The 13719-nt window shown below is 46.7% G+C and overlaps 1 protein-coding gene across 2 annotated transcripts in view; it reads left to right on the top strand.

The window, feature by feature from the left end:
* The first annotated feature begins 4993 nt into the window (after nt 1-4993).
* Nucleotides 4994-13719, top strand: part of TTC9 (tetratricopeptide repeat domain 9) — a 43423-nt gene continuing 34697 nt past the window's right edge. Inside the window, exon 1 of one of the 2 annotated variants that reach the window (XM_067731869.1) lies at nt 4994-5610. In XM_067731869.1, coding sequence (XP_067587970.1) covers nt 5211-5610 — 400 coding nt within the window. In that variant the 5' untranslated portion in view covers nt 4994-5210. The remainder of the gene's footprint in view (nt 5611-13719) is intronic. The other variant, XM_067731860.1, reaches the window with a different exon arrangement.

Below are 13719 nucleotides of genomic sequence, written 5' to 3'. Positions count from 1 at the left end.
CACATACATCTCTAAGAAATCCTGCAACGTGTCTCAGCAGCAATGAGCTATTACCATTAGTGGTATGATCGATCATGCATAGGACTCATTGGCCTATGCCCCGTGCTTGCCTGTTAGGAATGAAGGAAGAGGTTTTGATGACATTGGGCCAAAGAATCAATGAAACCAACCGTGTAGTAGAAACCTACTATGGCTCAACCATTGTTCTCCCTTGTGAGGTTCATGAGCAAGCAATACATTCAAGAACCATCTATAGATGAGAAGTCAAAATATTACTTTATTTCCACCTGAATAGGTGCCCAATTTCTTAGTGCAGGGTTCTCCTGTAAAAACAAGATTGGAGAAAAAGTAAAGGCCAATAGTAAAGGCCTACATGAATGCTTCCCTCCCCATTACACATCAAAATCTCACCCTCTGTCCTGCCATACTGGGCCAGAAAGAGAAGCAATAAAAAGTATGGTTGTCTATGCATTTGAGGAAGAGAAAACAAGATGGCGAGATCCCAAGAGGAAGCTCTAGCTCAGCTTACCTATTCCTGCTGCACGAAATAGAAGAGGAAACTGCATGGAGGTTCAGAACCCTGCCCTTGTGAAATGTGGACCAATTAATTTCCTGGAATCTGCCCAATCTAATGAACAAGTCTTCTCTGGGAGAAAGCAAAGACCAGGAGAGAAGGGGAGAGATGGAATGTCCCTTTCCTTTAAATACTTTCTCCCCAAAATGTGGGCCATGGACCAGCAGTATCATCATCTACTGGTAGTTTGTTAAAAACACACATTCTTGGGCCCCACCCTAAATTAGTAGAATCAGGGAATTGCTTTTTTTTTTTTTTTTTTTTTGAGGTACGCGGGCCTCTCACTGTTGTGGCCTCTCCCGTTGCGGAGCACAGGCTCCGGAAGCGCAGGCTCAGCGGCCATGGCTCACGGGCCCAGCCGCTCCGCGGCATGTGGGATCTTCCCGGACCGGGGCACGAACCCGTGTCCCCTGCATCGGCAGGCGGACTCTTAACCACTGCGCCACCAGGGAAGCCCAGGGAATTGCTTTTTAATAAGATCTCCTGTGGAGTCACATGCATGTTAAAGTTTGAGAAGCACTGAGTTTGTGAATCCTAAATCCATGCCCAAATTGTCTGTCGTTTGGATCTTCACTCGCTGAAATAGTGCTCTGCATATAGTCAATAGTTAATGAAAAGAGGTTTGAGAAATTCCCTTTGGCACCTAATTAATTCCATTTGAAGGGAGGAGGCCATTTCTGAGAAACCAGCACACACTTACCAATGAGTGGCTTAGACAGAGAGAGAAGCATACTAGAAACAAGCAAACAAAACTGTTCTAGACATACACACACGGCTCTGCAGTGTGGGACAGATGGGCATAGTCAGTTTCCTCTCACACCATCCCCCCCGCCCATAATATTCCCTCCCTTCCTCACTCATGCTCTCCTTCATCCAAGCTAGTCTGAAGCTCTTATGTTGAGCTCTGTTTCCTACACAGGATAGTACCACGTGTGTTACGTGTCTTTTGCAGCTCTGTCCTCAAACCCAACATTGAAGAATGAGACACTGTACCATTAAGCCAGGACACAGAAGGAAAACAAAAAGCAATTGGGCACATCAGTACTTCTCACATTTAAATACTGTGACCATCACGACCCAATTCGCATCTTATCTCTGACCGTAGCCAAATTCCAGGCCTGGATGTTCATCTGATATTTGCTTTCAGTGGCTCCTCCTACCTAAGTAGGAAGGTAACAATAAAAACTCAGAGCACCCCACTCCCAGTTTCTTCTCTTTGCTCTACCTGACACAATACCCTAAAGTGAAAAGGGCCAGGGGTTGGCAAATATGGACTGAGTCTGCCGTAACATTATTATGTAATCCAATAATGATAAGATTTAATGAGTCATAATTAAAGTCATAATGTGTTGAGCACTTACAATGTACTTCACAACAACTCTATGAAGTGAGTAGTAACCCCGTTTAATGAGTGAGGAAATTTGAAGTTGTCAGAAGTTGAATAACTTGCTCAGGAAGCAGCAAAGTTAGAATTCCAACCCACACCTGTCTAAGTCCAAAGCCTCTTAACCACTGAACTAGTATGATCTCTCACTGATCAGAAACTACTCTAAACTCACTGCATGAGTAGAAAATCATTTTCCAGTTCTGAAGAACCTAGGGGCAGGACAGGAATAAAGATGCAGACATAGAGAATGGACTTGAGGACATGGGGAGGGGGCAGGGTAAGCTGGGATGAAGTGAGAGAGTGGCATGGACATATATACACTACCAAATTTAGAATAGATAGCTAGTGGGAAGCAGCCGCATGGCACAGGAAGATCAGCTCGGTGCTTTGTGTCTACCTAGAGGGGTGGGATAAGGAGGGTGGGAGGGAGACGCAAGAGGGAGGAGATATGGGGATATATGTATATGTATAGCTGATTCACCATGTTATACAGCAGAAACTAACACACCATTGTAAAGCAATTATACTCCAATAAAGATGTTAAAAAAAAACCATTTTCCTTCTCTGGGGCTATGAGGAGGATTAGATGAGAATAAAGATGTTCAAGCACTTAGAAAAGTAAGGTGCTGTAACATATAAGGTACAATTTAGTACATTAAGGCTGTGTCCAAATAAAAACCCTCACTACCATACAAATGGTAAGTACACCTGTGAAAAGTGTTCACCCTTGAAATTAGAGATATCCCAGTTTGTTCGATACACAGTTCTTATTTATCAAATTAGAAAATATTTTTAAAAATTTAATCCTCCATGGTGGCAAGGATGTTGGGAAACTAGTACGTTGCTGGTGGGAGGTCAAGTTAATACAACCTTTCTAAAAAGCAGATTGAAAGTATGTTCCAAGACATTTTTAGACATTAGCATAATTTCTTGCAAGGAAAAACAAATTAGGACAAAAATTTAAGTATAAATATAGTTAGTTAAGAGCATAGATACTGAGACCAGATTGCCTGGATTTAAATCCCAGCTCTACTTCTTATTAGCAGTGTGACCTTGGGCAAGTCTCTGTGACCTGGTGTCCAAAATAGGGATAATAATAGCACCTATTTCACTGGATTGTTATGATATAAGTGGTATCTATTATTTGTATTATCTCAGTGTTTTTTGTAATACCAAACAATTGGAATCAATCTGACCACAGAAAAATGATTAAGTACGCTATGCTGTAGACACAAAGGGAATATTATGAAGTCATTAAAAATAAGGCTTTAAAAGACTATTTAATCACATTTAATGTAAAGTAAAAAGAGCAGGAAACTGTATATATCGTCCCATACCACTCATGTTCATTAAAAGAGCACTTTGTACAGATACAGATGTATAGAAAACAACCAGTAGGAATTACATCAAAATATTAACAAAGAATATATCTGGGTGACGGTGTAGGGTTGGGGGTTTCTTTATACGTTTCTGTACTTTGCAAATCCTCCAGAGCAGTGTTTTTCACACTCTTCACAGGCATATGAATCACCTGGTAATCTTGTTAAAATGCAGATTCTGGGTCAGTAGGTCTGGGATTTTGCAGATTCTCCACCTTTAACAGGTTCCCGGGCGATGCTGGTGCTACAGGCCCAAGGTCTCCACTTTGAGTAGCAAGGTTTTGGAGCAGGGGTCCTCAAACGTGAGTGTGCATCTGAACCAAGTGGGGGTGGGTAGATCCCATGCCTAGAGTTTCTGATTTTAGTAGGTCTGGAGTGGGACCCTAGAAACTGCATTTCTGTTTTGCAGGTGATCCTGATGCTGCAGGTCTGGAAACCATGCTTCAAAAACCACTGCTGTAGACTATATATACATATACTTTTTTCTCAGCATCATAAAGGAGGGGGGAGCACTAAAAAACAGGCCAGCCTTCTCCACTGTTTACAAAATCAAATGCAAACGCTTCATCCAAATGCCTCCATAATCTAACCCGATCATTTCCAGTTACTTTTGTTTAGGCCATAAAAATCACACCACTAATGCCCTAAACACACTCAAGATTCCGAACATCATGCCCTCTGCTGTTTCCTCACTCTGGTTGAGATGTCATTTCCTTCTATCTCCTCATGCCCAGATCTTACCCATCTGTCAAGGCCTTCGAAGGCCATTTCCGGTACAAAGCTTCCCTTCCTTGGGGCTCCACGGGACTTTCTGTTCCCCCCTGATGACACTTACCAATCTCTGCCTGGCAGAGTGACTCTGCCGGTGGGTGGTGTATCTCCCCCAGTAGACTGGGAGTTAGTTAATGGTGAGCAGGGCATCCCTTCCTTGACTATCTTTGTCTGCCCCCTGACCTCAGCAAATCCCCAGTAGACAGCCGCCGCTCAGGGCAGACTGAAAGAATGAATGAACGAAGGGATGGAACCTCCCGAAGCAGGGCAGAACTGTCCTGTAAATGGAAATTCGAATGCACGCCCAGCCTTGATGACCGACAGTAACAGGTGTTTTCCATCTCTGATGTCTGATTCATTCTGCACAACTGCCTGCACACCCAGGCTTCGACACACGGCGGCTCCTGGAATCCAGCGCCCTACACGCTGAAGTGCCCACTGTGTTCTGGGCGTCTGGGCAGCCACACACGGAGACACACCTCAGCGACAACCTGCATCCACAAAAAAAAGAGGCCCTGCCACCTTAAAAATATTAACGCCTCACTGCAAAGAACACGCGCGCGCGCGCACACACACACACACACAGACCCCCTCCCCCGTGTGCCTCTTTCAGACTAGGCGCGTCTCCGAGGGCTGGATTGAATGGGAAAGAAAGGGCCAGTCTTTGTCATTAATCCTCCCCTCCTTCAGGCGAGCCAAGCTTCTTCCGGGTCAGCGACAATCACCGCCAACCCCAGCAGGCCCTCGGTCCCCCTCACCGCTAGCCCCGGAGCGCGCGAGGGCCAGGTCGCCACCGCCCGCAGGTTGAGGGAGGGGAGGAGGGCGAGGAGGAGGGCGGGCGGCGCGGGAGGAGGGGAGGGAGGGAGGGAGGGAGGAGGGAAGGAGGGGAAGGCAATCCGAGGAGGAGGAGGAGAGAGCAGCCTCCCGCAGCTGGCGAGAATGGGAGTGCGGGACGACAGACCGCCGCGGGGTGTCACGGCCGCGGCCAAGCTTGCCAGGCGTGGGGCAGGCGCCCGGCGCTTTTAAACCCGGGAGGGCGCGGCGGCGGCGGCGGCGGCGGGCGGATCGCGGCGCGCGCTGGGCGTCGGGTGGCGGCCGAATGGAGAGGAAGGGCTCGGCGGCCAAGGGGAACCCGAGCCCGCCGGCAGCCGGCGAGGCTCAACGGCCGCAGCCGCCACTGTGCGTCCCGGGCGGCGGCGGAGGGACCCCGGCGCGGGGCCAGGGTGGCGCGGCTGCGGAGCCAGCCGAGTTCATCCGGCGAGCGCACGAGTTCAAGAGCCAAGGGGCGCAGTGCTACAAGGATAAGAAATTCCGCGAAGCCATCGGCAAATACCACAGGGCGTTGCTGGAGCTGAAGGGGCTGCTGCCGGCCTCCGGGGAACGGGAGCGGGACTCGCGCGCGGCCTCCCCGGCCGGGGCCCCCAACCCCGGGAGCCTCTCGGAGGAGCAGAGCAAGACGGTGGAAGCCATCGAGATCGACTGCTACAACAGCCTGGCAGGTGAGCCGCGCCGCGCCCCCGACCCCTCCTCTCCCTGCCCTCCCGATCTCCCGCCAGGCGCCGGTCCCCGTTCCCCAGCCCCGGGCCTCCGGGTCACAGCCGACCGCCGCGGCGCGCCGCGACGCACACGCCCCCGCTGGGACCGTGCCGCTCTGGGAAGGAGAACCTGAAAGGGGGGCGCTTTGGGAAAAGTGTGACTTTTAGGATTATACCTTCCAAAACTCGTTGTCATCTCGCATTCCTCCCCCGCATCCTCGTAAATCTCGCCTATAAATAACTGGACAGAGAGATGGGGACCCAGCCGGCCTGGCGGCGACTGCTACTGCTACTACTGCTCGCCAGTGGCCCTGGGTCCAAATGCGGGCAGCAGCACCCAGGGTGGGCCACCCGCACCCACGGCATGCCCAGTGGCTGCTTGCCTCAGGGATCGTTAGCACCAGAGCTCGCCCTCACCTTCCCCGCAGCTGACCGCATCCCTCTGGGTCAAGTCCTTCCCCAAGTTTCTTTGGCCCCAGTAGCAAAGGGCAGTTTGCTACGATGCCTTCAGCATCTCAAGCAAAATGGATTCCAAAATGCACTTTCTTCTCTCTGAGCTCTGCTGGGGCCCGGGTTGCCAGGTGAAGAGAGCGATCTCAACGGAAAGCTAGTCCAAGGTTGGGCTTGAGCTGTGCTGCATTCTAGCTCTTCTCCCTGCCTCACTTCGTGTAGCGCTGGTTCTCACACCAGCTAGCTGCTAGGCTTGAGGAAAACGGAGCCCTTTTATTGGGATAAGAAGGTGAGGTATACATTCCCGAGTACACTTTGGGGGTTAAGGTCAAAGTCGGGCGTTTTAAAAATTAACTTTGGCACAGAAAATTTTAAAGTCTCTAAAACTGGAGGAGTCGGGGTCACTCCAGGGGCTTCATGTGAGAAAGTGGAAGATGTTGGCAGAGGCAATGGCCTTATATTTGAAAAACACTCTCTCTCCTCTTCTCCCACCCCATTTGGTGGGATCTGGGCATGATGCAGCTCCTCTGGCCAGATAAAGGCCATCGCTCCTAATCCTTAATCCTTGAAGTTGCCTAAACTAGCTCTGGACAGTTGTAGCAGAGTCAAGTTGGGAGAATGGGTGTGGTTGGGGACGGTGGATTTGTCTGGGGCCCAGACAGCTGGGGATGAAAACAAATGTATGGACAATTCTGCTCTGTTCCTAAGTGCCAGTCAGCTCAGTTCCCTTTGAGATCTCTGGCGCCAGCCTACCTCTGCCTTCCCATAACGCCACGTCCAGTGTCATCTCTAGTCAGGCAAAGCCCAGGCACTTTGTAGATTGTTAAGTAGTTTACAAACTTAAAGGATTAATGATAATAGTAGTAGTAGCAATTGTGGAAATGGTGGTGCTGATAGCAGTACTAGTAATAACGGCAGCAGATAAAGTAGTAGGAATACAGCATAGATGGACTATTTCAATCCATCGCAAGGTACACCATGACTCCCTTTATTTCCCGTAAGTCTCTGGCATATTCATTACTGCCTGATGAATATAAAGGGCAGAGTGGCCATGGGGGAAGGAGGGGGCGCTCTGGATCACTAATGCAGTGATTTCAGAGTGGTAATAGAGTCTTATATTCAGTGTTTTCCATGGGCATTCTAGAGTTGCCCCTCACCCCATGCTTTGGCTGCCTGCCGATGGCTAGCACTGCCTACTTTCTACCCCAGAATTGGTTACATTTCCAAGGTGAAACCTAAGCTGTGCCCTTGGTCAGGCCAGCCCACTCAGGGCAGGGCTAAGATCTGGACGGTTCCTCCACTTCCATACCCACCCCTCCACACACTTTGGAAAACTTTAGTGGCGAGAGAATGGAAAGTAGCAATGGCAGATTTCCCCCTCTGCTGCCTTCTCCGGTGCTCACCACTTATTAATATTAATAACTTGTGGATTACAAAAGTAATGCTTACCTATAAAATGTATTTTCGTTTAGAAAATACAAAATTACCTTTAATCCCACCAACCTAAAGAAATCCATTGTGATATATTTCCTTCTGTATTTTTTTCTATACCTAAACATAAACTATTTACAAAGCTAAGGACCTCCCATATCCTGTTTTTATTCCCACTTGCCATCATTGTGTCAGAGCATTTTTACGTTTCACTAAAATATTTTTGTGAAGATTATTTTAAATGGCAACCCAAAATTTGTAAATGTGTGTTTACAATGAGCATTTGATGGAAAGAGAAAGAAAGATGATCGCTGTTATTGCTGTTAGAACCAGAACAGTGCAGCGTGGCCCATAAGATAATCTACCCCCCCCACCCCACCCCCGTGCCTGATTAAAGGGAGGAGACAGCAACTGCAAGTTTGTTCCAGCAAAAAGGCAACTGGCCCTTCCACTGGGGCTGCAGTGCTGGCTGAGCAACCCAGTGGGCTTCAGGAGAGAGCAGTCTGAAGATGTTGGTTCTCTCAAGGACCTGTCCTTCCACACAGCTGTGCATAGAGGGAGAGGTTTGGGGTTTAGAAGCAACATGAACTAGCCCAGAAACACCTGGAGGATTAGGCTGTGTTGCTAAGGGCATCTCAGCACCTAACAAAAGACTATTATGAGGCTTCGGGAGGAAACCTAGGTTCAGTGGACCCTTGCACTCTTAATGGAAGACTCGAAGAGAACAGCAAGGGGGCGGTTAGAATCTGTTAAGAGATGTTAACCTAAAAATCCATTTGGATGACTTGAGGTGACCACTTGAAGGGTGTGCAGGCAACGTGCAAAGTGCCTGTGGCTGTGGTCTGTTCTGCCTCGGAGTTCCTTCTGATTAGTAGGGATCTGGCCAGGGGTGCAAGACCCCCAGATTTGATTTTGCATGTCTTATTCTCTAAGAAATTCAAGGCAGGAAATGAGAAGCATCTTCTTCCTTCAGAATTTCTAATGACTTTGATAAAATGATTAGAAAAGATATTCTGCCTGGGAAGATGTAGACATGTGATTCTTAGCAAGGCTGCAAAAGAAGCATGTACTGGCCTGTCGATCAACTCCCACTGACCTTGAGCAAGACACAGGACTCCCCTGGGGCCTTGGAATGTTCTGTGCAAAACCTCTTGAAGGACAGAACCTTTTGCTTTACAGCTGTTCCTGTGGGGCTGTAGTGGCCCCAGCTGGGTTTGATCAAAATGTTGCAATGCATGACTCTGTTGGTATTTTCAAATGATGTTCAGGACTCAAATGCCCACAGTGGAGATGGGTGCTGACAGGCCATGGCATTGGATCTGAAGGCTAGACGAGAGTCAGCTTATGTCCCTATTCCTGGCATACCTCGTGACTTTGTATTAGTACCTACCACATCATTTTACCTCCATTTTCTCATCCATTTAGAGCTGTGTTTGGGCGGGGTTTTTTTTTGTTTTGTTTTGCTTTTTACCAGAGGGGCAGATAATATCCATTGATGCCAACTGAAAGTCCCAGGACAGGGGAGTGACAAGGCCTAAAGAAGTCACGCAAGAAAAAGGCCTGGATGGGAGCCAGCTTTATCAGTGCTTGTGGACGTGTTTTGAAGCCATGGGACCGGGCCAGCTACATAATTTGTGAGGCCCAGTGCAAAATGAAAATGTGGGGCTCCTTGTTCAAAAAAGCAGGAAAAAGTTGTCATTAAAAGTTTTAAAAGATAAAGTTTTTCCCCTTTCTTTCATGGTTTCTCTCTCGACTGGAATGGTGTTTTTATCTGCTATTTAATGTCATTTCAAGAAAATTACAATTTTAAATTATTGGCATGAATTTACTATTCATCTTTATAGTGTGCAATGCCAGTTTTAAGTGGAAATATAAAAATGCTTAACTGGTATATGAAATCATGTCAGTTACACAATTCACGTTTCGTAGCTTGTACATGCATATGTAGTTTATTCTTTTTTTTTTTTTTTTTTTTTGTGGTACGCGGGCCTCTCACTGTTGTGGCCTCTTGTGTTGTGGAGCACAGGCTCCGGACGCGCAGGCTCAGCGGCCATGGCTCATGGGCCCAGCTGCTCCGCGGCATGTGGGATCTTCCCGGACCGGGGCACGAACCCGCGTCCCCTGCATCGGCAGGCAGACTCTCAGCCACTGCGCCACCAGGGAAGCCCTGTAGTTTATTCTTACTGAAACCATGGAAATGCTGACAAAATGAACTCAACTCTTTTATTTCACTTTTTATATGCATACTTTATAGGTGCCCTTTCTACCAGTCTTGGCTTTCTGATGAATAAGGAAAGGAAAAGGAGCTATTCCATACTCCTGCCCTAGTCTTTCCTCCTCTGTCATCCTTTTCAGCATAAGTGGTTGGCTAGTACAGGGCACTTAAGCAAGAAAGGATGTGATGGGGTTTTAGGTTATTTTTGTTTCTTAGAACACCATTGCTCTCTTTCTGCATTTGAAGCAATTTCTGGGTTGAATGGAAAGCCTGGCCTCTTCGGCTGTCAGCGTGTGTGCTTACTTAGTTATTGACCTAAGCCTCTTGTTTGTTGCTGAACTCCCCTGCATTGTGGGTCCACTGGAATTCTGAGCTCATGGGGCATCGTGAATGCTATATACTACATGGGCCTGCAAAGAATAGTTGTACCTCTGTCTTCTGCTCAACTTCATGCTCCATTATCCAATCAGGCTTCACTTCCAAAACACAGTTTCAAAGGTAAAATAATTAGAATTTCAAGAAGTCAACAGCAGAGCATTAAACCAAATACAAGGCCCTTCTGAGCATGGGTCTTATGTGACGGCACCCTTAAAGCCGCCCCTGCAATGGGACACCAGAAGATGACTGAGCGTATACATCTAAGGTGGACAGAATTAGATATAGACCCTGAGGCAGATTCTAAGACAAAAGGTACCCCACAGAAATTGGTGTGGGAACCAGAGAACCAAGCAGGAAGATGGATAAATTACAAATGCAAGAACTCAGTGAGAAAAAAAAAAAAAGAGGTCAAGAGCTAGAGACAAGCAGTAACCTGGTAGCCAGAAGATGAATTGTTGGGATAAGAGCTGGCAAAGGAGGGGAAAGAAGAGGGGCTTCATGCTAAGTTGCTCAGCCAAGATACTGCCATCTGGATGGGAGAGTTTGACTGGCCAAGCCATCGTTAACCTGAGGCTATTCCTCAGGCAGCCCCTTGGCCAATAAATCTTAAGCCTGTAAATGTGGCTTCAAAGATCATCTTCCAAGAAAGGATGTGAGAATTGAAACTTGTAGAATGCTTTCAAGGAGAGAAAATTCTGAATGTGGACTTTGGGCTGAGTTTCTAAAGTGGATTCTGAAGTTCCTTAGTTTACCTGCAAAAGTAATGAGTTGGGTGGCTCGTAGCCAGAAACTGTCTAAGATATCTTGAAGTAAGAGTCCCTACAGCCAAAAGGCATGGGAGTGCCCCATCCAAGGCAAGGGGACTTGGCTGCAGGATGGACAGGAGGGCCAAGGTGTGGAGCAGCCCAAAGCTTCACAGAGCTTCACAGGTTGGGAGTGACCTTCAGATGGGACATCCTCTCCTGCCAGCTCTTCTCTTTCTTCACCAGGTTGTGCCTCCTCCAAAGAGCTGGGATAAAAGCCAAATGTTTCAACCAACCAGCCAACCAGCAATTTCCTAATTCCCAGATATTTGGCTTTGGGAAATCAGAGGTCCATGCTGGGACCAGAGTTTGCCATTATCACCAATGCGATTAGTGTGGTCCATTCCTAATTACATAGCAGCAAGCACAGCTCTAGCACAGACAGTGGTACCAGACATTTGAAAAGCCAAAGATAGGGGCTTCCCTGGTGGCGCAGTGGTTGAGCGTCTGCCTGCCGATGCAAGGGGCACGGGTTCGTGCCCCGGTCCGGGAAGATCCCACATGCCGCGGAGCGGCTGGGCCCGTGAGCCATGGCCGCTGAGGCTGCGCGTCCGGAGCCTGTGCTCCGCAACATAAGAGGCCGCAACAGTGAGAGGCCTGCGTACCGCAAAAAAAAAAAAAAAAAAAAAAATTGCCAACGATAGGGGAATTCCCTGGCAGTCCAGGACTGGGCTCGGTGCTATCACTGCCGGGGCCCTGGGTTCGATCCCTGGTCAGGGGACTAAGATTCCGCAAGCCACGTGGTGCAGCAAAAACAAACTTTAAAAAAAAGCCAAAGATAATACGACAGAAGATTAAAAGAGTTTAGTCTTGGCGTGCATATGGCCTTGAAATGATCATAAGCAGTGTAAAGCTCATTATCTTCCTCTTAAACATACACACACATTTTCATATCAGCAATGAAATGATGCCATGTCTGGTAGGACTCAAAACCAACAGTTCCTAAATATTTTTTAAAAAGAAGCAGGATGTAGGAGCTATGCTCAATATTTTGTAATAACCTATAAGGGAAAAGAATCTGAAAAAGTATGAGATTATATATAATATATATATATATATTATATAAAACTGAATCACTTTGTTATACACCTGAAACTAACACAACATTTGTAAATCAACTATACTTCAATTAAAGAAAAAGAAAAAAAAAGGAAGGGGAATGTGTAAGTGCCAAGGAGAGCTGACTTGAACTAAAAGAATCCTGGGTTGAAATATATCCAAGTGGACCTTCTCTTCTCTTTCAGCCAAAAGGAGTTTAAAACAGCACTGAAATTACAGACAGGGTTTACAGAGAGGAAGCTTGTGGAGCAAAGTTTCCCTGCCACAGTGTGTCTGTGGGAAAAGAACAAAAGTGCTAAGGAAGTGCTAACTAGCTAGCTCGAGAGTTATGGAAAACCAGAATTACGATTTCAGATTTGGTTATGACTCCATACCTTACAGAGGTGTGTGAATTTCCTTGTCAACATTACCACCTTGTTATCAGCGTGAGCTTAGGCATTTCCAAAAATAGGGATACCCACCACTACCTATAGTGACTTATTTAATAACCACCACCACAAAACAACAACTATAATAATAATAGCAGTAACAATAATGGTAGTAAAGACTACCGTGAGGAGCCCAGCTCCTGGCAGCCAGTAGATGTTCCACAAATGTGTTTGAAAGGAGTGAAAATGCTTATCCCAGCATCTGTCTCATTAAGGATCCAAGAAATTCAATCATTTCATTAATATTCATTGAGCAACTAATAGGTGCTAGACGCTGGGCCTTGAGGGCTGGGAACACAGGAGTAAACATAAAGAACAAGGTCACTGCCTTTCATGAACTTACATATGTACCTGTATAACTTTGTGAGAAAGAAAACTCAAGCTGGAGCAGTTAAGTCCCTTGCCCATGGTCACACAGTAGTATGTGGCAAACTGGGATTTCTCATCTGCCAGGTCTGTAATTCCAAAGCCTATAGTCCTAACCATTCACCCCACAACCTCCATCTTTAGAAGTTTCTTCCTTAGGTACTAAAATTTGCCTCCTTGAAATTTCTATCAATTCGTCCATATTCTATCTATCTTTTGAAGCAACAAAAAATACATCTCATCACTGTAACAAGGAAAAGCCTTGACAGTTTTAGGGCAACTCGCTTGCCCATCCTCCAGTCTTGTCTTCTGTAAGTTATTCCTTTTACCGTGATTATGCCTTGTGTGATTAGGATTCCCATTCCACGACCATCCTGGGTGGTTAAGGGGAAACTGTCCTGCTCTCTGTAACCAGGTTCTGTGTCACTAGGAAGGTGACCTGAGAGGAATGAGAATCTGATGAGTCATAATTTCTAATGAGCCTGGAGGCTTACAGAAGCCCCACCCATACCTCCCCTAGTTTTTATCCCCTTTGCTCCAGAGTGTGTGAATTCCAGTTAAGAGGTCTTGAGAAATTTAAGTGGATGTGGTAAGAGTAGGAATTCATTTCAGCCATTACTTTTCAGTAACCAGTTTGTGGATACAATGACGGGAAGTGACCCATTAGAAAAATAACATCTGGACTTGTGCAGATGCATTACTCCAGACCTGGTCAGTTTTAATGTCATGAGAGTGATGATACCATCATTTAAAAATATGTTCTGGTTTAAGTGCTAAACGAGATTGGACACAGTATTATTCTGTGTGGCATGGAACATTTTCTCTCCTAACATCCTGTAAAGTAGTATTTATTTTTTAGTTTGTGTTTTTATGACTGGCTGATAAGTTCTAACTTTGTGAGCGGAAACCTCATCTCCCAAGAAACAAAAACAACCCCTCCCCC

Source organism: Pseudorca crassidens, chromosome 1, assembly GCF_039906515.1.
Source record: "Pseudorca crassidens isolate mPseCra1 chromosome 1, mPseCra1.hap1, whole genome shotgun sequence".
Lineage (NCBI taxonomy): Eukaryota > Metazoa > Chordata > Mammalia > Artiodactyla > Delphinidae > Pseudorca > Pseudorca crassidens.
The sequence above is the reverse complement of the archived record's forward strand: the minus strand, read 5'-3'. Positions and strand labels throughout refer to the sequence as shown.